General features: G+C 41.9%; 1 protein-coding gene and 1 pseudogene across 1 annotated transcript; both read left to right on the top strand.

The window, feature by feature from the left end:
- The first annotated feature begins 1,943 nt into the window (after nucleotides 1-1,943).
- LOC119809395 (zinc finger protein 431-like) lies at nucleotides 1,944-17,652 on the top strand. Its single transcript, XM_038322224.1, has 4 exons — nucleotides 1,944-2,049; nucleotides 7,123-7,181; nucleotides 17,257-17,383; nucleotides 17,588-17,652. The coding sequence occupies exons 2-4, from the start codon at nucleotides 7,125-7,127 to the stop codon at nucleotides 17,650-17,652; spliced, it is 249 nt and encodes an 82-aa protein (XP_038178152.1). The 5' UTR covers nucleotides 1,944-2,049; nucleotides 7,123-7,124.
- A 230-nt stretch (nucleotides 17,653-17,882) lies between these two features.
- On the top strand, nucleotides 17,883-22,395 carry LOC119813127 (annotated as a pseudogene).
- Nucleotides 22,396-23,278: the final 883 nt, after the last annotated feature.

Below are 23,278 nucleotides of genomic sequence, written 5' to 3'. Positions count from 1 at the left end.
TGTGTGTAGCTCCACAAGGTGGTGGCTTACCAGGAGGATTCTAACCTACGTCCATCTTGGGCCAGAGCTTCATGGCGACTGCCTGACTCTGCTTTCTTTCTCCGAGCATTCTGTTCGGTCTACTCTACCTATCTAATTTCTGCCCTATCAAAAAGCCAAGGCAGTTTCTTTATTAACCAATGAAAGTAACACATGGACAGATGACCCTCCTACATCAGACAGCTAACATCAAATTAAATGGAGAGAAACTCAAAGCCATTCCACTAAACTTAGGAACAAGACAAGGCTGTCCACTCTCTCCATATCTCTTCAACATAGTGCTTGAAGTTCTAACAATAGCAATAAGACCATATAAGGAGATCAAGGGGATTCAAATTGGAAAGGAAAAAGTCAAACTTTTGTTATTTGTAGATGATATGATAGTGTACATAAATGACCCCAAAAAGTCTACCAGAGAACACCTACAGCTGATAAATACATTCAGTGATGTGGCTGGATACAAGATCAACTCAAAAAATCAGTAGCCCTCCTATACACAAAGGATAAAGAAGTTGGGAGTGAAATCAGAGAAACATCACCTTTTACAATAGCCACAAATAACACAAAATATCTTGGGGTAACACTAACCAAGGAAGTAAAAGACCTATTTGACAAGAACTTTAAGTCTTTGAAGAAAGAAATTGAAGAAGACACCAGAAAATGGAAAGCTCTCCCATGCTCTTCGATAGGAAGAATCAACATAGTAAAATGGCAATCCTACCAAAAACAATCTTTAGATTCAATGCAATCACCATCAAAATCCCAACACAATTCTTCACAGACCTTGAAAGAACAATAATCAACTTCATATGTAAAAACAAAAAATAGAATAGCCAAAACAATCCTATATAATAAAGGAACTGCTGGAGGCATTACCACCCCTGACATCAAGCTCTATTACAGAGCTACAGTAATGAAAATAGCTTGGTATTGGCATAAAAAGGGAGATGTTGACCAATGGAATCAAATTGAAAACCCAGATATTAATCCACACACCTATGAACACCTGATTTTTCAAAGAAGCTAAAATTATACAATAAAAAAGAAAGCATCTTCAATAAATGGTGCTGGCATAACTGAATGTCAACCTATAGAAGAATGAAAATAGATCCACATCTATCGCCATGCACAAAACTCAAGTCCAAATGGATTAAAGACCTCAATATAAATCCGACCACAATAAACCTGATAGAGGAGAAAGTGGGAAGTAGCCTTCAATGCATGGGCACAGGAGACCACTTCCTAAATATAACCCCAGTAGCACAGACAATAAGAACAGCAATAAATAAACGGGACCTCCTGAAACTGAGAAGCTTCTGTAAAGCAAAGGACACAGTCAATAAGACAAAAAGGCAGCCTACTGAATGGGAAAAGATCTTCACCAACCCCACATCAGACAAAGGACTGATCTCCAAAATATATAAAAAACTCAAGAAAGAAAGAAAATATGTACGTACCATATAGAAAGAAATAAATAGCTTAAAATATTAAATTCTTTGAAAAAGTAAAGCAACAAGAAACAATAAGCCACACAGAGATGGTAAATACCCTGGGAGTCTGGATTCTGTATATTGCTATATTAACTTTGAATTTTTGATTTCCTTTGTCCTTTCTCAGTTTCTTAGCCAAACCCCACTAATGCCCCAGAAGAGTCCTACTGAGTGCAGAGATTGTTCAGGGAAGACTTTGCAGTCCAGCCCCAAGTTCTGCTGCAATGCCAGTCTCTGCAGGTCTGGGGCAGTTGTGTGCCTGGGCAGGAAGCCAGGGCTGGGAACCACCGTGCGTCCTCACTTCACAGCACTCTGACCTAAGGGAGTTGTTTCTGTCACTCAGGCCACAGTAGCCAATCAGGGCCTCCAGATGGACTGCCAGTCAGGGTGGGGAGGGCACTTCCGATCATCATCCGCCATGCTGTAGACCCCGCGGACTGCCGCAGAGGCAGGTTTTATTTCCACATGTTTTGCTGCAGGGAGCTGTGAGGCGATCGGGTTGAGCTCGAAATCCGCCATGGTGAGCGAGGGCCGCCGTCCCCACGCTGGTGGAGCCGCGGGATCGGGTGTGGGGTCCTCCCGGGGCTGTGGGAACCGGCGGCGGACGCTATGGGCAGAGAGTGATTCCCTTTGCCCCCTGATGTCCCTGCAACTCCCGTGGTGAAGCGGGACCTCTGAGTGATTTCGCTTTGCTGCGTGCGCCTGGCAGAGCGTGGGGTGCACGGACCTTTGTGTGGGAACGTCCTTGTCACCGTGCTGACGTCCGTTGTAATCTCCATGTTTGCTGGACTGAAGACTTTCGGGTTTAATTTGTTAAAATATCAGCGGTGGTGGTGCATGCTTTGAAACTAGTACATAGGAAGCACAGGTCAGCCTGTCTATACTGCGAGCTCCAGGGCAGCCAGGGCTACAGAGAGACATCCTGTCTCGGGGGGGGGGGGGGTGGGTGAGGAGTAAATGCCAGGAGGTGGTGGTGCACGCCTTTAATCCCAGCGTTTGGGAGGCAGAGGCAGGCGGATCTCGTGAGTTTGAGGCCAGCCTGGTCTACAGAGCAAATTCCAGGACAGGCCCCCAAACTACAGAGAAACCCTGACTCGAAATACCAAAACCAAAAAAGCAGACAAACAAATAAATAAAAAAGAATGCAGCTTCCAGATGGCGTCATCTACAACAGCCACACTTAAGCACAGCAAGAGACTGATGCCTTCGTTGCTTCCAGCAGACCTGATCAAGGTTTCCCAGGTTCTCTGAGGAAACTGGGATCATGCCATGGCCTTGAATTGTGTAATCTCTCTCTCTTTCTCTCTTTCTTCCCGGTTTTTCGAGACAGGGTTTCTCTGTGTAGTTTTGGAGCCTGTCCTGGAACTCACTCTGTAGACCAGGCTGGCCTCAAACTCAACAGAGATCCACCAGCCTCCGCCTCCCAGGTGCTGGGATTAAAAGTGTGCACCACCGCTGCAGGGTGTGTAATCTCTTCTTCGGTGGAGTAGGGAAGGTTATATTAAGGAAGCCTGTAATCAATCCAGAGGAGTTTCTCCTCGTATTTAGAGTAAATAGTTTTTCCCTTTGTTTGTCTCTCTTTCTCTGTCTTCTTGTCTTCATCTCTCTCTGTTTTCCTTAGTATCTTTGACTCTTCTTCAGAGCTCTTTCTTCTTAGATTGTGTTCCTGTCATGGTTTATATTTGCTCAACACCCTCAGGCTCCTATCTTTGAATGGTTGGCCCCAATTAATAGAAGTAATTGAGTAAAATTAGGGGGTCTGCCCTTGTGGGAGTAGATGTGTCTCGTTTGTGTATGTGTGTCACTGTAGGTGGGCTTTGAATTTTTAAAAGCTCAGTGCAAGGCAAGTGTTTCTTCCTTCCTGCTGCCTGCCTGTGTATCAGGATGTAACCCTCAGTCTCATGCCTGCCCACTGTGATGCTTCCTTTCAAGATGAGAACGGACTGAGCCTCCATCACTATAATTGATCACCAAATTAAAAGCCTTCCCTTTAAAGCCTTGGTCATAGTGCTTCTTTGCAGCAAGAGAAGAGTCAGGAAGACAGGTTGTGTAAGATTTTGTTATAGTATCTCTCTGTATTCTGTACGTGTCCTGGGAAATCAAATGAAAGATTAATGGTCTGATCTTATTATTATTTTTTTTTGGGGGGGGTCTTGGTTACTAGAAACAGTGATTTTTTTTAAGGTTGACTATTTATTTTATGTATACAAGTATGTATTTTATGTATTCCAGACAAGGCCATCAGGTCCCACAAGATGATTGTGAGTCACCATGTGGTTGCTGGGAGTGGAACTCAGGGTGTCAGGAAGAGCTGCCAGTGCTCTTGTCTCTCCATCCCCATGGGCTTGAACCTTGAGAAAGAATTCAGTCTATGGCACGGTTATCATTTCATTTCTTTATTTCTATCTTGATTCATTTTTCACTCATTAGAAGTGCTGGGGCTCCACGTGTTTGTAAGCTTTCTGATTCTTCTACTGTTGTTGATATCCAGCTTTAATCTGTAATGGTCTGATAGGATGCAGGACTTATTTCAGTTTTCTTGTGTCTGTGGAGACCTTCTTTGTGTCTGAATTTGTCTACATTTATGGAGAAAGTTCTATGAGGTGCTTTTGTGAGTATTCACCAGAGAAGACTTCTGGGACATGGGTCTAAGGCAAGAGTCTTTATTAGCCGGCCTGCAGCTACACTGGCTGTTCCTGTATCCCAGTGTAACCCTGAGCCTTTCCTAGGTTGAGCTTTTAGACACAAAAACTATGTTCTGGGTTGACATACTCCAGTTGACAGGAACAATTAGCCAGAAGCAGAGCTACAGACTAAATGCAAGGTTAGTGCATGCAGAGGCTTCCTGTAAATATACACTTTGATGGGGTGCACTTTGTTTTGTTTTGCCTGGGGTTAGGTTCTATGTACTGAGTTTTACAGCTCGAGCGGCACTTCCATCTTGGAGTCAGTTGCGCTTAGGTTGGGGGCCTACTAAGGACTTGGGCCTGTTACATTTCCCACTGGACTGAGTAAATGAATCAAATCATGGACTCATCCTGTTTTAGTTAAGATGCAGGGACCCACCATTAATCCAATCAGAACGAGAATTAAAGACCCAGTCACTGCCGATGGCAGAGTAGTTAGCCAGAGGGACAAGGAGAAGAGACCGGTATTGATGATTTCCCCAACCTTCACAATATTTTATTTTAAATAACTTCTGATCAGTTAGTACAGGACCAGCAGTTTTTTTACCCCCCAAACCATACATTGTTGCGGGAGCTCCTTCCACTCCTTCAGCCAATAGCCGCTGAGATAACAGCCCATTGGGGCGTGGTCTCTCCTTTAAAAAAGCGGTCACTTCCCTCTGCTTGCACTCTGGCTTCTGGCTCCCCTTCGGACGACTAGGCTCCCTTCCTGATTGCGCAGAGGGCCGTTGTCTTGGACGGTGATCTGTAAGTTTTTCCCCTTTAAATAAATAACCATTCTATTAATCATAATTCCAAACTGGTGTGGGATTGATTATGATTTATACCTTCAATACATAGTTTCCTTTATCTCATGACAATTAAGTCTAAGCCCTTTCAGTTTTGTAGTAATCTTAACTGTTGTTTTAATTCAGAAATAGAAACTTTCAATACCATCAGGTCCTGACCAACCTATTTGTTCAGTATGGAAATCTTAAGAAGAGGCACATTTGGTAAAATCATTGTTATGTGCCGCCCAAGTAGTCCTAATCAATCATATTGTTGTTATCCTGATGCATTAACCCATAAAGCAGTACATTAATTTGGGCTACCTCCAGCCACAGTGAGTTTTGTCTGTCAATGGGCTGGCAGTCTGGTTAGTTCCTATCCATATGTAACATGACAGGGGCCAGGGGTCTAAACAAAGCCAGCAGTCCTGGCCTATGGCTGGGAATGATTAAGTCTATCTCAGGGTTCCTTCCTGTGGCCTACAGTCTGATTCTGCAAGTGTTTCCTGTTTCCCACAGGCCCAAATCTCTTTAATGAATATTTCCAGGAAGCCTCAGTTTCACAAACCTGATTTTTGTAATGGAAACTTCCTTGTTTCTGGCAAGCAGGGGCACGGTCACAGGGCATGCATAGAACTGTAAACTCTGTATTTCTGTCTGAAAAGATAAACCCCCATCTCTTTCCTTTCTCTAATACAACCTGACATTTGAAGTGGGCATCAGCAAGCAGAGGTCAGAATGAAAATGGGCTGCTGGTCTGTAGTACAGTAGGTAATACCTGTCAGGGGTCACAGAGATGCAGCAGGTGGTAACTTGTGTTCACCAGGCCGACCTACCAGGTGAGTGGTTCTCTGATAGGGAGCCCCACCTTGCAAGGCTGTGGAGTTACTGGCTGTGGAAACCAGTTGCTCCTGTGTAATTTCTCTCACGAGTCACTTCGTTTCTTCCCTAAGACTATCCTTGGGTGGTTTCCCACTGCTTGTATGTGTATCTCATTAAAATATTCTAAAATATTCTTTCCCCAGGGTTCTTGGGGGTCTTGCTCTGTCATTTGGACACTTTCCTGGGTAAGGGCTGTTTTGGATTCACTTGAGTAAAAGCCTAATATCTGGCTGAGACACACCTTGCTAGGCTGTCCAGTCTACGGTCTACACATACTAAACTTGGTCTGAACAACTCAGAAAGCTTTGTGAGCCCCAGATGAGTAGCCTGGTGAAGGTTAGTTACCAACAGACCTGTCACTTGTTTCTGGGAGGGTGACCCTTCCCTCTGGTGTCTGTTGCAAGGAGAGGGCCCGCTTGTTTGCCTTGGCTGCCCTGCTATCTTAGCCCCGAAATAACCACATAGAAATTGTATTAATTAAATCACTGTTTGGCCCATTAGTTCTAACCTCTTATTGGCTAATTCTAACATCTTAGTTTAATCCATTTTTATTAATCTGTGTATTGCCACATGGCAGTGGCTTACTGGGAAAGATTTGGCTTGTCTGTCTCTGGTGGCTCCATGGCGTCTCTCTCCTACTCCGTCTTTCTTCCTCCCAGCATTCAGTTCTGTCTTCCCCGCCTACCTAAGTTCTGCCCTATCAACTAGGCCAAGGCAGTTTCTTTATTCATTAACCAACGAAAGCAACACATGGACAGAAGGACCTCCTGCATCACGTGCCTTCCATCATCCTGTGGTTTTGAACTTTTTTTTTTTAACCATAATGTCTCAGGCAGTAAGGGGTCTTGGTATGTCATCAGATATTCAGTTGACACCCCTCTGCCCCCATCCTGGTTCCAAAATATTAACAGGCTTCACTGGTTTGGAGAGCTGGGTCAGGAGCCCAGCAGTGGAGGACAACTATTTGTAGGGGAAGCCAAATAGCCTGTAGGAGGGCCAAGATTTTAAAGTCTTTTTCCCAGTGCTGTGAAGCCCTCTTTCTAGATCATACTGTGGACATGCCAGACTGTATAATTGTAGTGACTATCCATGTGTATGCTGGAGGGTGGGCTTTCCTTTTTCCTTATCCGAGAGCCTACTTCAGATTGATCAGTTCTGCTCTCTGGGCTGAGGTTCCTGGTGTGCGTCCTTATTTTTTCAGTCAGTGGAACTGCTATAGCTCCCATCTACCTGGTTTCATCTTTCATCTCTTGACAGTCATGAATAAGCACCTGTGTCATCACGTGAGGGCACCTTCAGCCATGTCGTGGTGTGCTGTGAGTACAAGATCTTGACCCAGAATTTTCTGTTGTTTTCTCTCATTAATCTAGCACTAGCTGCCACTGCGCTTAGACAGATAGGCCAACCTGTGGCTACAGGGTCCAGTCATCTGGACAAGGACTTCACAGGACATTTCCATCCCCAAATTTTAGGTTGAAACCCCTTTTGTCTTGTGTTTTGTGGACAAACAGGTTTTGAGACATCTGGAAATTCTATGGCTGGAGTGGAAATTGCTGCTGTTTTTAAAGCCGTGCATGGCTCTTGCTGAGTCTCAGTCCACATTATGTGCCCAGGGCCCCTTTGTGCTGGTGTGTAGAGGCCTTGCCATTTCCACAGGCTCTGGTGTCCAGAGACAACCGTATCCAGCTGCACCTAGGAACTGTTTTACCATTTCTTAGTCTTTGGGGTTGGGATCTGAAGGATGGCAGCAGTCCTCTGAGACAGCCTCCTTTTATCTCCCACTTTGGTTGGTAGCCAGATAGACAGCTTCTACAAAGTTGGGCTTTCTTAGCTAACTTTTTGTAGCCAAAGGTCTGTAAACTCTCAGGAGTCCCTCTGTGGTCTTTATAATCTGTTTTCCCAGGTAACCTGTAGGAGGGGAAGTCACTCTGCTTTTAGTGTCCTTAACTCCAGGGGCAACCTGGTCCAGGTTAGTTGCCGACTGTAACCTCCCACTGGGTCTGTCCATTTATAAACAAAGATGGTTGATGCATCACTGCCAATGGGAGGATGGCGAATGCATCTTCCTGGTCCAAGCCAGTAACATGCTTCTCTGGAAGAAACAGACTCACGAGGATTAGAGGTACCAGGTTTCCTCATAGGCAGGAGCCACATGCTCCAGTGTGACTGACAGGCCAGGATGCTTGTCTCATCAACCAGGCAATATGAACTTCATTTACCCGTTGTGTTTCCAGGGTATTTGGTATTATTTATCTTTTGATTGGAGGCATAACTTTCAACTAGGAGATATTCTTCTGATAGAGAGGGTAGGATACCAAAATTTTTGTTGGGTATCTCTAAGTCTAACCTTGTCTCATTACCAGAGAAGGTGAAGGTGGCTCTCAGTTTGTGCAGAAGTTCTTGTCCCGATCAGTTGTTGTTGAGAAGCCTTTGTACTACTTCCAGCACCTGGGGCCTCCTTTTCCCTTGAAACTTTTTAAATTTGTATACATGTTTCTAATACCCTGGGTGACTGGGTAAAAAAGGAATTTTTTTTTTTTTTTTGAGACAGAGTTTTTCTCTAGTTTTTGGAGCCTGTCCTGGAATTAGCTCTTGTAGACCAGGCTGGCCTCGAACTCACAGAGATCCATCTGCTTCTGCCTCCCGAGTGCTGGGATTAAAGGCGTGCACCACTACTGCCTGGTTTAAAAAAGGAAATCTTTTTAACCACTGTCTTTAGTCTTTCTAAAAAGTACTTAGTGAAATTCCTTAAATGTGCTTGGTCAGTGTTGGAGGGAAGGGAATATCTGTTCCCTTGCCTAGCCCAGGGGCAGTGTTTTTACTTTTTTTCCAAAGTGGGTTTTAGAGATCACTGGCTGAAAAAGAGACACAAATTATGAAAAAAAGTAGTGGAACTTTATCTTTTCCTTTTGGTTCAGTTCAGAAGACGTTTTCTCCTTCCCTGGAACTACTTAGAGCAGACCCAAAACAGACGGAATGCTCACGCTGTGTGCACTGTTCTGTGAGGTTTAGGCCCAGCACCTTTCCCTGCCTCACAAGGACCAACCCTGTACGAGAGCAAGAGTCAAGTAACCATACAAGTAAGTGCTGCTCTTGGAGTGGGATAGGTGGAGGGTTCCCCCACCGTCATGTGACTTGGCAGAGCCAGAGGATTCAGCTCTCCCGACAGGAGGATCACAGGAGAGTTCACACCAGAGAAAGCCACGGGTCAATGCAGGGAAACTAAACTGATAGAAACACATAGAAAGACATGTAGATACGCACAAAGAGATAGACTTACAATAAAAACAAGCAGGGTAGCCATCATATAGTCATACAAATGAACAGACAGAGACATCTAGTGACATCATATGGTTCCTAGACAGTGGGTCAGCAGCCACATTTGACCTCTGCTGTGTGTCTAAACGGAAGGCACCTCAGCAAGACAACCTCTGAAGGTGACAGAACAGGTGACTTCCTAATTTGTTTCCCTTTGGATTGGAGGTGTCAGACCCCTCTGACGCACTAGGCAGGAATAGATCAAAGGTTGTGTTGGGTTTGGAATAGGAGTGCCCCCCATAGACTCGTGTTTGAATGCTTGTCCTCTGGGGAGTGGCACTGTTAGGAGGCGTGGTCTTGGAATCTATGTGGCCTTGTTGGAGGAAGCGTGTCCTGTGGGGGTGGGCTTTAAGGTCTCGAAAGCTCAAACTAGGCCTAGTGTGCCTCAGTCTCCTGCTTCCTGCTGATCAAGATGTAGAACTCTCAGCTTCTGCACGACATTTGCCTGCATGCTACCGTGCTTCTCCTCATGATGTTAATGGACTAAACCGTTATCATTAGAATTTACAGTTAAATATTTTCCTTTACAACAATTGCTGTGGTCATGATATCTCTTCCCAGCAGTAAAACCCTGACTAATAGAGACATTTGTACCGGGGACTGGGCTGTTGCTGTGATTGGCCTGGCCATGTTTTGTTTGGAGGAATTTGGGCTTTAGGAACTTTGAGCTAGGAAAGCAATGGAATGCTCTAAGAGGCGATTACTGGCCCCGCATGGCGAGAGCCTGGAAGATAGTGGTGCTGAGGTGGGGTTTGAACTGTGGGGGCCTGGCTCAAGAGGGTTCAGAGAAGAATATTAGTATATTGCCTAGAAACTGTTCTTGTTACATTTTTAAAAAAGATTTTATTTATTTATTTATTATGTATACAACAGTCTGCCTCCATGTATGCCTGTAGGCCAGACGAGGGCATCAGCTCTCATTACAGATGGTTGTGAACAACCATGTAGTTGCTGGGAATTGAACTTAGGTCCTCTGTGTTATAGGAGGCAGTGAGTCCCTGTGGATGTGGTCCTTCAGCTCCTGTGTCTCAGTGTCCAGCTGCTGCTTACAAATCAGGATGTGGAAATTTCTTCTCCTTCTCCAGCACCATGTCTGCCTGCACATGCCATGCTTCTTGCTGTGACAAGAATGGACTAAACTTCTGAGCTGTATAGCAGTCTCAATTAAATGTTTTCCTTTATAAGAGTTGACATGGTCATGGTGTCTCTCACAGCCATGAAATCCCAACAGAGATGGCTGTGGGCCTGGACGGCTCCGTGTGTGCACCCTGTAGTCGTCACCTGACTGCTGCACTCCTCTTCCCTCTGAGGGGCTCTGAGACCCCTTGTGTCCTTCGGTCTGATCTCTGGGAACTCAGTGGGATTTCCAGAGATGTGAGTATTCGCCAAGGAAGACTGCATTTAAGTTGATGGAATGTCTTCATTAGCCGAACTGAGACTACACTGAGTGTTCAGGGTCCCAGTGTAATCCCAGGCCTCTTTTAGGATGAGCTTTTAAGCACAAAACCCATGGTTTGGGTTGACATACTTCAGTTTTAACAAGAACAGTTAGCCTGAAACGGAACTACAGGAGGTAAAAAGCAAGGTTAGAACTTTAGAGACTTTCTTATAACTAGGATTTGATGGATTAGGCTTTGGTTTTAAATTTTGTCATATGTTGCTGTTATTTGCCGAGTTTTACATCCTGAATGGCACGTCCATCATGGGGTCAGTTGTGTTAAAGTCTGGGGTGCTGTTACAGTGCTGATATGAAGGTGTATTCTTCGGTGTTTGGGTGAAATGTTTAAATATCCCATAGGTCATTTGGTTTATTTATGTTTTTGTTTACAATAGAAAAATACTTTCCACTGGTTTATTTTTTCTAATGTGCAATAGGCTATTTACAAATAAGCATATCTCCAATGATATATATTAAAAATGGCAAACTATCATCTGTTTGAAATCTAAATAAAATATTAAGGCACGTTTGATCTGTAAGTTGAAAACAAACATTCTGGTGTAACAGGAGAGTCACTTCTGTCCCCAAAACATATGAACACCAAAATTATCAAAGAACACTTAATATTTAGCAAGATAGGAATGTACAAATTAAGGATGAGGAAAAAGTGTTTTCAAAAGGAAATCTTTGGAGATTGGTTTACTGAAATAGAACATTCTAATCACACCCACGGTACACATAAATACTAATAACTGGTAAGTACTCAAAATGGAAGAGATCTAAACAATGGGTATAAATAAATTAAAGGTACTTCAGATAAACAAGATAGAACAAAACAGTAATTAAAAAATGAAGTGACCATCTCCACCCACAACACAGGATCAAGAGAACAGAGCCCCAACTTTGCCCCTCACATTTTCATTAGGGGTTTGCTGTTTAGCTTGCATCCATTACACTACTAATAGCCATTCTTTGTCACCCTAAATAATGCTGTACCCTAAAGAGAAGGGGCAGGGCAGAGAAAGTTTGCCTTGGACTTCAGTGCCATGTCTGCTTTGGCCAAGGAATTGCAGTGGCATCAGCCAAAGCTGTGCTCTCCTTGGTCCCTGGCTAGTAAAGCCCAGGTGGCCATGGTTGGCAGAGCCCAGCCTGGGGCAGATGACCAATGTGGAGAGCTGTCCTGTAGACAGTGACAATACAGCTATTTTCATGTCTGCTTACTTTATGACTGGAACCAAAGATGTCTTAAAACAATTGCTTAAAAAAAGGTAAAAAGGTAGAATTTGCGAAGTTAACAGTCACAACAGAGCATTTACCAGAGTTACAGTGTGTTTTCCACAATAATACTTTTTAGGAATGTTCATGGTTTCTGCTATAGGACTACAGAGAAGGAGGGAAGGGGTTGTCTGGAAAAGAAATGTCAAAACCCAAAAACTCATTATAAAAGTTTTGTTCATCAGGTATGTTTCAAGTCAGGTGCTACAGATCAAGTTCCAAACAGCCAAGGTTGGGCAGTGAAGGAAGACATTGAAAACAGAGTTGTCTAAGATTTAATTGAACAGAGACCGTTGTTCCAACCCCAGCAAGCAGTAAAACTTAGCAGGTTTTGTCACACCGTTCTGGCTTTAGAGTGAAAGATAGAAGAAGAAAGCGGTTATGGAATCTCCCTCTATTTCTAGGGAATGCTGTGAGGCCAGGATATGTGTCAGTGGTGTCCCCGAATGGAGGTCTAGAGAGGCCAGAGTTGGGGGATACCTGCTGAGAAAAGCTGCTAGTAGGGAGTGGATCCACCCTAAGGAAAGAAGTTGTTGCAGTCAACAAAGGTGAAAAGAATTGAAAATCTGAAGAGCATTTTGACATCAGACATGGAGGTGCAGAGTTTGGAGTTTCCCCAGCTGCTTGTTAGCCTTGCTTTGTCCCAGTAGATTTCTTGTCTATGCTCTTCTCCCTGCATTTTGGAATGATAATGTTTATCCTGTGCCATTATATGTTGGATTTGATTTTACAATATAGTTAAGATATAACATGAATTTCAGAAGAGACTTCGACCTTTGAATTTTTAAATAAGTTTGAAACTGTAATAGACTATGGGGAATTTTGAAGTTGGACTGGTAGATTTCTGCATTATGGTGTGGCTACAAGCCTATGGGTGCCAGGGAGTGTGTTGATTTGAATAGGATTGGCCCCCATAGACTTGTGTCTTTGAGTGCTTGGCACTAGTAGGAGGTGTGGCATTGTTGGAGTAAGTGTGTCACGGTGGGGGCTAACTTGAGATCTTGTGTCTCATTCTCCTTCTGCTGCTTGTGAATCAAGATACAGAACTCTTAGCTCCTAGCACCATGTTTGCCTGCATGACACTGTGCTTCTCACTTTGAGGATAATAGACTAAATCTCTGAAATGTAAGCCAGTCCCAATGAACTGTTTTCCTTTATTAGGGTTGCTGTGGTCATGGTGTCACTTCACAGCAATAAAATCCTAAGACACTTGGGGACCTGGAAGACCCCAGGTTGCCGTCCCCCTAGTGGTCCCTTGAGTATTGAATGCCTCTTCCTTCCAAGGGGCTCCGAAACCCCTGGTGTCCTGAGGTTTGGTCTCTGGAAACTCAGTGAGACTTCAAGAAATGTTGTGGGTATCCACCACACAGGACTGCTAGGACATGGGTTTAAGTCAATAGAAAGTCTTTATTAGCTCGTCTGGTACTACACTGGTTATTTGGCATCTGAGTGTAGCATCCAGTCTTTCTCGCATGCTCTTTTAAGCACAAAATCCATGTTCTGGGTTTATATACTTACTTAACAAGAACAGTTAGCCAGAATCAGAGCTACAGAAGCTCAAAAGCACGATTAGTACATTTACAGCCTTTCCCATAACTGTGGGCTTAGGTGGATTAGAACTTTGTTTCCATTTTGGCTCATGGTGCTGCATATGTGCTGAGTTTTACAGCCTGAATGGCACTTCCATGATGGAGTCAGTTACGCTAAGGTCTGGGGTCCTGTTACAGTGCTGAGATGAAGCAGTATTTTCTTGTGTTTGAGTGAAGTGCAAATGTTTGTTAGGTCCATTTGGTTAATAATATCTGTTAGCTCCAGTATTTCTCTGTTTAGTTTTTGTCTGGATGACCTGTCCATGGGTGAGAGTGGGGTATTGATGTCTCCCACTATCAGTGTGTGAGGGACAATATTCGATTAAAGCTATAGTAGTGTTCCTTTTATACACCAGATTGCCCTTGTGTTTGGCGAATAGATGGTAGAAATGGAAACATCATCATGCTGGATTTTTCCTTGGATTATACAGTGTACGTCTCCATCTCATTTGATTCATTTTGGTTTGTTGAGCCTCACATGTGTTGGGGTAGCTGACCAATCCCTTGTATGAGGGGCGTGGCCGCTCCAGGGACAAAAGATACCTTTAAAAGAACTGGGTTTGGGATAGGCCCTCCCCTTCTTCTTCCGCTTGGTTCTCTGTGTCGCTGGAACCTCTGCTTTGTAAGTGTACCCCACTTTCTCCTTTTTTTAAAACTGATTCATTCTAAAAAGGCTATTTTGGTTATTTCCAATCTCCCCCGACCACCACATCATACATGCATTTTATATGTTTATGGGTGTACTGGATGCACAGTGAGGCCACATTAGTTATTTATTTTTCCAGTGGACTTCACACATGATAGGCAAATAGTCTGCTACTGCACCAGCTTTTATACAGAATGTCCTTCAGCCAGACATGGTGCCCCACGTCTGTAATCCCCACACATTAGCACATTACCACTGGTTTTCTCTTTGCCTGGAACGGTCAGCTCTCATGTGCCCGTTATTTCCTTTGTGTCACCTAAGGAGGGAGCCCTGCTCTACACACTTCACAGACTGCCGCTCTTAGCCTGATGTGCTGGACTTTGTGCAAGCCCATGGGAGGCCTGCCCCTTTCTGAATTGAGATGGAGGAAGAGCAGATGGGGAGGGGGTAGTTTGGAAAGGGGACGGAAAACTGATTGCTATGTAAAATAAATGAGACAAATGTTATTTAAATTAAATTAAAGATAAATAAATAAAAATATAAAAAAAACAAAACAAAACAAAAAAACCTGCAGCCCTAAAAGCCAGAGTGGTTGATTGTGCTTATAATCCTAGCACTTGGAAATTAAGGTAGGAAGATCAAGTTCAGGTCTGTCTTTGTTACACATGGCATTCATTGTCACCTGGGGCTACAAGACGCATTGTCTCAATGATGATAAAGACCTGAAGAACTCATGGGCCCCAGTGAGGAGACTGTGAGACTTCCTTGCATGAAGGCATGAGATAAAGCCTCAGATCTATTTTGACTTAACAGCATGTTGAAATACCCAAACTTTGAGACTCCTACCATAAAAAGCTGCATGTAGGAAGTAGAAATGGCCACAGAGAGAGATACATGAGAAATTGCATTGAGAAAGAATCGTTTTTCTTTTCTTTTTTTCTTTCCTTTTTTTTTTTTTTTTTTTTTTTTTTTTTTGTGAAAATGAAAACCCAGGTGTCTGTCACAGAGCTGCAGGATTTGGGATTGCCCTGCAAGATTTCAGACTTACTTTGGTTCATTCTTTTCTTAATGCCTTGAAAGGGAAGTGTGTATTCTGTGCCATTGCCTGTTAGATAGGTATAATTCGTGTTTTGATATTACAAGATGCCACAGTCAAGTGATTGCCTTGAGTGTCAGAAGAAACTTTGGATGTTTGAACAGTGTTGGGACTGCTACATCATATGGGTATCTTTGAAATTAGACTAAATGCATTTTACATCATGATTTGCCCGTGAGCCTCTCATGACCTGTGCCAAAATGTGGACGGTTGAATGAAAAAGCTTCGAGACAGTATGTTGTATCCGTGCACTTGTCTTTGTTGTGTGCCTTTCAGTGGTGGTTCATGAAACCCTGAGGAGGAGGAGCCTTCCTGGAGGAATGTAGTCTCTGGGGAGGAGCGTTGAGTGTTCATACTCTCACCACACTTCTTTGTGTGGTTGACACTGAGCAGCTTTCTTCTTCTCGTGTAGCTACACCATTATTGTCATTAGAGACTCCATTCCTAAATAATGTAAGGCAAAGTAGAAGCATTTGCTTTCACTTGCTAATCTATTTCTCTTGCTTGATATTTTTATATTTATATTTTTGTCTGATCGAAATTAGTTGCTTGTCAAGCATTTGCTCTTGTGCTGAGTTTTACCCACATCATGACTTTTGAACTTTGGTAGACGGTGTCATTCTTCAGACTGAATGCATTCCAAGAATGCATGCAGACATGAAATTGATTGGGATCTCCTGAATCATTGAGTTGCAGGTGTGTAACATCACCTTCCCTTCCTTTGTGTGTTTTTACATTTTTAAAATTTTCAAATTTGTGACTGTTGACTTGAGTTTTCTGTCCTGCCTGGTTCCTGCAGTTGTTAAATCCCAAAGCAATCACACAGCTGTCTACATTAGTTATAAGCTGATTAGCCAATTAGCTCAATTATTAACTCTTTTAACTTATATTAGCCCAATATTCTTGTCTATGTTAGCCACGTGGTTTGGTACCTTATTTGGCAGGGCATCACATCTTGCTTCTTCTGTGGCTGGGACAGGACAGGACTAGGACTTCCTTCTTCCCAGAATTCTCCTATTCTCTTGATCTGCCTCTACTCATGTCTGGTTGTCCTGCCTATACTTCCTGCCTGGCTAGTGGCCAATCAGCATTTACTTAAAATATAATTGACAGAATATAGACCATTGTCCCACAACATGTGACTCTTTTGCCTGTATACATGGCTGTGTGCTACTAGTCTTCCCGGTGTTTACTGAACTTAGAAGAGAACTTTGGATTCTCTTGGCCAGGAGTTAGGAATGATTGTGAGCCTCCAAGTGAGTGATGTGGTTTGATCCAGGTCCTGACTTCAGTAGCAGCAGGCGATCATTTTTGTTGACCCATCTTTGTATGCTCTGTCTCTTTAGGTTTTTTTTTTTTTTTTTATTGTTTTAGGATCAGCATTTTGCTAATGTTTTTGATTAATTTCACCTGTTAGTAATTTATTAAAATGTCTTCCTTTCTAGGAGTTATTAACCTTACAGTTTAAGCGGGATTACTCCAGTTTATAATAGACAGGTACAGAATTGTAGTGAGTGTTCCAATTCTATGGAGGAATTTCAAGTGAGCCCCTGAGTACTATTTTTTATTTATTTGAGATAGGGTCTCACTATGTATGTACCTTTGGCTGTCCTGGCAATCTCTACGTAATCAAATTGACTTGGGAATCACAGAGTTTCACTATCTGCCTCCTGACGTTTTGGCTTATATGTGTACACCACCATGCCCTTATTTTCTATTCTTTTTGAAGTCAATAATTTTAAAATTTTGCTCATATATACTAAATAATGTTACTCTGTTGGCAAGTCTTTCTGTATGTATTACTAGGCATTTCTCCTGCAATGCCACATTCTATTCTATTTCTGTGACCACATTATCCTTCTTTTCTGTTTCCTTCTATAATGAGTTGGTTATTGCTTTTGAAATTCTATGAATCATGTTATAGAATATATTAATATTCTAAAGCATTATATAAATATATTCTTAATGTAGTATGAATTTATAATGCAGTCTTACCATTTCTATTACGTCCTTCTATGGAATATTTTAGGATGCATTGACCTATGAGGATGTGCATGTGAATTTCACACATGAAGAGTGGGCTTTGCTGGATCCTTCCCAGAAGAGTCTCTACAAAGATGTGATGTTGGAAACCTACTGGAACCTCACTTCTATAGGTAGGAATGTGAGCTTTCTGTCACTTTTTAACTTAAGGGGCCAAGCCTCTTTTGGGGATTTGTGCTCTTCTGTGATTTTGTTTGTGGAAGAGGAAGAATCTAGTGAATAAATTAGGGATTGTTCTAAAGTTCATGGAAGATAGAAATTTAAATTGTTCCTAATTTCCAGCAATATATCATACATTTTCTGGTGCTCTGTTTTAGGGTACAAGTGGGAAGATGAAAATATTGAAGAACATTGTCAAAGTTCTAGAGGACATAGAAGGTAATTTTCATGTGTAGCTGATACATATGTACTTCTGAAGAAATGTTAATGAACCCTGAACTTTTAATGAAAAACAACAGCGTAAATAAGCTCAACTTTGTGGTGATTATTAAATTCTCACAACACTGTGTACTGCAATGTCAGGGACCTGATCATTGTTTGCAAAGCATTCCTTTAAGAAACAAGACAAGGAAACAATGCCATATTAGATGTCACAGTTTCAGTCATAGCCATATGAGAGGCATGTTGTTCCACTGTTCGTCCACATAGTTTTATACCAAGCAAGTGTTGTAAAAGAAATACACATTGTTAAGGGGTTTATGACCAAGACCTTTTATAAGCAAACTATTAATACTAGTGTTCCTCAAATACTTGTAGTGAGGGACTTACCATAGTTTAGTGAATGGAGCAGTTTATGAGAGTCAAGGACCATGTTATCATGAGAAGCCCTAGTCCCTAGACCACATCTGTAGGCATAAAAAGTTAGGCCATGTGAATGCAATGTGAAAGCCTTTTGTTTGTTATTCTTCCTTTAATAGGTACACCATCTTCAAAGACACACAAATATCCAATACTCAAGAGGATCTTTATGAATGTAAGCAACATGATAAAACATTTGGATCTGATCCCTCTTTAAAAGTACATGAAAGGACTCATTTGGAAGTAAAAAACTATGATTATAATCAAAGTATTAAAGCCTTTCCATGTCATAATCTCAATCAAGTATGTACAACTCATACCAGAGAGAAAACACATGGATTTCATCAGTGTGATACACTCATTGCTTATATCAGTTATCTTCTAATACGTGAAAGAAGTCCTACTGGGGAGAAACCTCATAAATGTAATCAATGTGGTAAAGCCTTTGCATGTAAAAATGTTCTTCACATGCATGAAAGCAGTCATAATGGAGAGAAACCCTATGGATGTGATCACTGTGGCAAAGCCTTTCCATATGAAAGTCATCTTCAAATGCATGAAAGAATTCATACTGGAGAGAAACCCTATGAATGTAATCACTGTGGTAAAACCTTTTCATCTAAAAGTCATCTTAAATCACATGAAAGAAGTCATACTGGAGAGAAACCCTATAAATGTAGTCAGTGTGGGAAAGCCTTTGCCTATAAAAGTAATCTTCAAACACATGAAAGAAGTCATACTGGGGAGAGACCCTATGGATGTAATTACTGTGGTAAAGCCTTTTCATCTAAAAGTCATCTTAAATCACATGAAATAATTCATACTGGAGAGAAACCCTATGAATGTAGTCAGTGTGGTAAAGTCTTTGCATATAACAGTCTACTTCTCCGGCATGAAAATAGTCATACTGGAGAGAAACCCTATAGATGTCATCTCTGTGGTAAAGCCTTTTCATTTAAAAGTTATCTTAAATCACATGAAATAATTCATACTGGAGAGAAACCCTATGAATGTAGTCAATGTGGGAAAGCCTTTGCCCATAAACGTAATCTTCAAACACATAAAAGAACTCATACTGGAGAAAGACTCTACTAAAAGTAATCACTGTGGTAAAGACTTTGGTAATAAAAATCATCTTCAAATACATGAAAGAAGTCATACTGGAGAGAAAACTTACGGATATAGTTAATGTGGTAAAGTTCTTGGACATCGTATTTCAAAGATATGGGAATATGGGATAATTTGAATAATAAAACCTATTTGCAAATATTTATGCTGTCATCCTTTATGTTTGGATTGTGTTACTTTATTCTGGGGGCTTAATATTTGTTCTTTACATTTTCTCAGATACACCAATGAATGCCAGGGAATTTTATCAGTGACTAAATACAGTCACTGCTAAGACTGATGACCAGAATTCATCCTCTGGGAGAACCACATTTTTCATATAAGTTTCTTTTCTGATTACTACACTTGGGTTGTAAGCATACCCACAACAACACATACATAAATATTTTTGAAACCAAAATCAGGGCCTATGAGTTCACTCACCAGTTTAGGGCACTTATTGTCAAATTAATTGCCTTGGTTTCATCTCTAGTACTCATATAGGGGAACTAGAGAATAGACAACTAGACAATTATCCATTGTCCTCTGACTGACACATGGACACAATGACACTGCTGTTTACACATGGTAATTTTTTTTTTCATTTTTGGAGATAGTTAAGCCATATAGCCCTACTAGTCCTGAACTCATTCTGTAGATTAGGCTGACCTCTGCTTCCCAAGTTCAAGAGTTCAAGATGGCCGGGCGGTGGTGGCGCACGCCTTTAATCCCAGCACTCGGGAGGCAGAGGCAGGCGGATCTCTGTGAGTTCGAGGTCAGCCTGGTCTACAAGAGCTAGTTCCAGGACAGGCTCTAAAAAAGCTGCAGAGAAACCCTGTCTCAAAAAACCAAAAAAAAAAAAAAAAAAAAAAAGAAAAAAAATGTTCAAGATGTATGCTACCACCACCGAACCAGAGTCAAAACATTTTTAAAGCAGTTATCAGTTGAAGTTAATTCACTGAAAAATTCCTAGAACCATTACTGTTTATTTTTTTAAAATGATGCTTCTTTAAATTTTTTATTATACTTGCATTGCCAGATTCAAAGATCATTTAAAGAACATCTCACCTGGATGTAGTGCTATAATCTTATAATCCCAGCACATACAGACTGAGAGAAGGTGTGTAGAGCCTGGGTGGGTTGGGGGCAAAGAGAGGTCCAGAGTGTTGAGATGCTGCTGTGGGCACAGAGAGATTGGGTGTGGTGTCAGGCTGGGGGAAGAAATAGGCTGGGTGAGGTTGGAGACTTGGATGGGGCTTGAAGTTTGGGGAACTTAGGGGGAGGATTGGACAGGAGCATTCATTGTAGGTGGAGCCAGTGATGGCAAGGTAGGTTGGGCAGGACCACATAAAGGAAAGTCCAGTGGACAGGGCAGAGGCTGGGCAAGAGAAAGAAATCGGAACTAACTACAAGTGCTGGGGTGAAACAAGTAGATGGAATGGACTTGATACCCTGGAACTTTGGAGTTACAGATGTGAGCCATCACATGGATGCTAGAAACCAAACTGTGTTTTCTGCCATAAGTACTAAAGTACTGAACCATCTCTCATCCCCTTTCATTTAAGATTTAATTTATTATTCTTGTCTTTGTGCCTGCACTTGCATAGTACTGTTCAAAAGTAAGATGACAGCATGTGGTATCCAGTCCTCTCTACCATGTGGGTCCTAAGGCCCAAACCCATGCCTATCAGGCTTGGCTACAAGCACCTTTACCTGCTGAGTCATCCCCATGACATCCACTGAAATATGATCTTTTTGTTAATCATTGTTTTGGGAGGAGCTGGTTTCTAAAACAAGTTCTTGAAGTCCAGGCTGACCATGATCTTCCTGAGTCCGCCTCCAATCATTGAGATGACAAATTTTAATACCATGCTTTGTGTATGCAGAGGCCTGAAGCATGCTGGGCTAGTGCTCTACCCATTGAGATCCACCTGAAATAAAAACATTTATATAGCCCACATGGTGATCCACAGGAGCACACAGAGATACTGTCTCAACAAACAGAAAACAGAAAATGCCTTGCAAATAATTTGCTGTTAAAAGAGATAAAGTATTTGTTTCGAGAGTCTCTTAGTTTCCTAAGATGTCCTTGAACTAAATTTTAAGGTAGTCTTTAAAATCCTGCCTCCTGCCTCATTCAAGTACAGAGAACAGGCCTGCACCAAGTGAGGATGCCAGGGCACAGGGTTAACTGTGTCTGTGGATACACAACTAGTAATCAGAGGTACATTGCAAGATCATAATGTTCTTAGGGAAGCATCTGAATCTAGAACCTTTCTTAAGCTGGAATTCCATCAGCTCAGCATGGAAGGGTGGGAAGAGCTCCAGGATCCAATAATAATTGTTAGATCTCAAATTTTAACAAATGGCCAAGGTGCTTATTAACATATCAAAGCAGTATTTTTTGTTTGCCATCGACCAGATATGATTAAAAATTCTATCTGTTTGCTTTTAAAAACAGTTTCTCTGTGCAACAACACTTGCTTTCCTGGAACTCTTTGCAGACCAGGTTGGTCAGGAACTCACAGAGTGTTGCCTGTCTCTAAGTGTTGGTATTCAAGGGTTGTGCCCCTACTGCCCAGCTCTATTAAACACTTGAGATTCTGAGTACTCAGTGACTTCCCTCCACTTCTACTCCATGAGTGTCTCTCTCAACTCTAGCCTGAACTTTCAACCCACTGTTGGGTGATCCACCTGGGTACACTTCACCTCTATAGCCTCTGGCCTGCTACACCCATCTGGGTATTGTTCTACACCCACGTAGACATCTATTGAAGAACCCACATCCCTTTCCCAAAAAGCCTCAGCTGCTCTTTGGTTTCCTCTTCTACTGTTTAGTGTCATTTATTAGCACAGAAGTCACCAGTGGCCAGGAACCTCTTCTAAAGCTACAGGGCCTCTGATCATAGGGAAAGGGATGCCTTTGTGAATTTTGGATTTTTTTCTCATACAAGTCTTTTATTCTGCTTGGAGATGCCCCAAGTTGAAATTTTTGTTACCATGACAGTACCTTTGTTTTTAGCTGCCCCTGGAATTCCAAAACTTCCTTGAGCCTGGCTGGGCCAATGTGACATTTTCCTTGTCTTCTTTTCTAAGTAGCTTTCTGGGTCCCATAGCTTCTCTAAACCTGTTTGGCTACTATGATTTCGATTTGTCTCAGTTTCTGCCTGTGGTCCCAGAGCTGCTTTCAGCCCCTTCCTGCAGCTTCTCTCTGTTCTGACTTCTCTCTCTCACCACCTCTTTCTCTGTCTCTGCCTCTGTCTCTGCCTCTTTCTGAACCCCCTCTTGGAAATTATAGGAACTCCCTCTTATGAAGTTCTTTTTGTGACTTCTCTTTGGTTTATAAAATGCTTATCTTCACGCTCTTTTATCTAACCTTGCTTTGCTCTACACTTCCAAAATTTCTTATTCTAGCCTTTTGTCTACTACACACTCTTATTTTTATTTTTGTTTGTTTTTTTCAAACAGGGTTTCTTTGTGTAGCTTTGTCTGTCCTGGAACTCACATTATAGAGGAGACTCAAACTCACAGAGATCCCACCTGGCTCTGCCTCTTAAGTGCTGGGGTTAAAGGAGTGAGCCATCACTGCCTGGCTTACTTCACATTTAAGTCTTTTATCTCTACAATTTCTTTGTGCTTTGTTCTTAAAATATGTCCTAAGTCTATACTATAAACACTGTCTCAGTATTTTGTAAGTTCAAAGAGTAAGGTTAAATATATTTAAAATTTGTAAAACATTATCTTTAAACTTTTACAAAAGGCTTTTAGCTTGAGAAAATTTATACAAAGGTAGTCATAGTTTACTACAATTAACTTTATGTGATTCAACTCTTGTTAAAAATTGATCCACTTACTGTATATTCAGTTAAATTCAAATTCTAAATTTAAAAAAATAGATGTTTTTAAATAGCCATCATGTGACTCCCATCTGTCATAGCTGCTGACCTCCCCAGGATAGAAGGGCCATTAAAAAAATTAAACCATTTGTCTGAGTCTTTTGCCTATAGATATGGATATGTGCCTGGTGTCCACTGAAATCAGAAGAGAGCATTGGTTTCCTTTGAGTTGAAGTTCCAAATGTTTTGAGCCTCCAAGTAAGTGCT

This window comes from Arvicola amphibius, chromosome 1 (assembly GCF_903992535.2).
Source record: "Arvicola amphibius chromosome 1, mArvAmp1.2, whole genome shotgun sequence".
Taxonomy (NCBI): Eukaryota; Metazoa; Chordata; class Mammalia; order Rodentia; family Cricetidae; genus Arvicola; species Arvicola amphibius.
The sequence above is the reverse complement of the archived record's forward strand: the minus strand, read 5'-3'. Positions and strand labels throughout refer to the sequence as shown.

Excerpts from the sequence above, each read along its gene's own strand:
- LOC119809395 (XM_038322224.1), top strand. The coding sequence starts at position 7,125 with ATGAATAAGCACCTGTGTCATCACGTGAGGGCACCTTCAGCCATGTCG. Across the intron at positions 7,182-17,256 it reads CAGCCATGTCGTGGTGTGCT|GATGCATTGACCTATGAGGA; the intron begins GTGAGTACAAGA and ends GGAATATTTTAG. Across the intron at positions 17,384-17,587 it reads CTGGAACCTCACTTCTATAG|GGTACAAGTGGGAAGATGAA; the intron begins GTAGGAATGTGA and ends GCTCTGTTTTAG.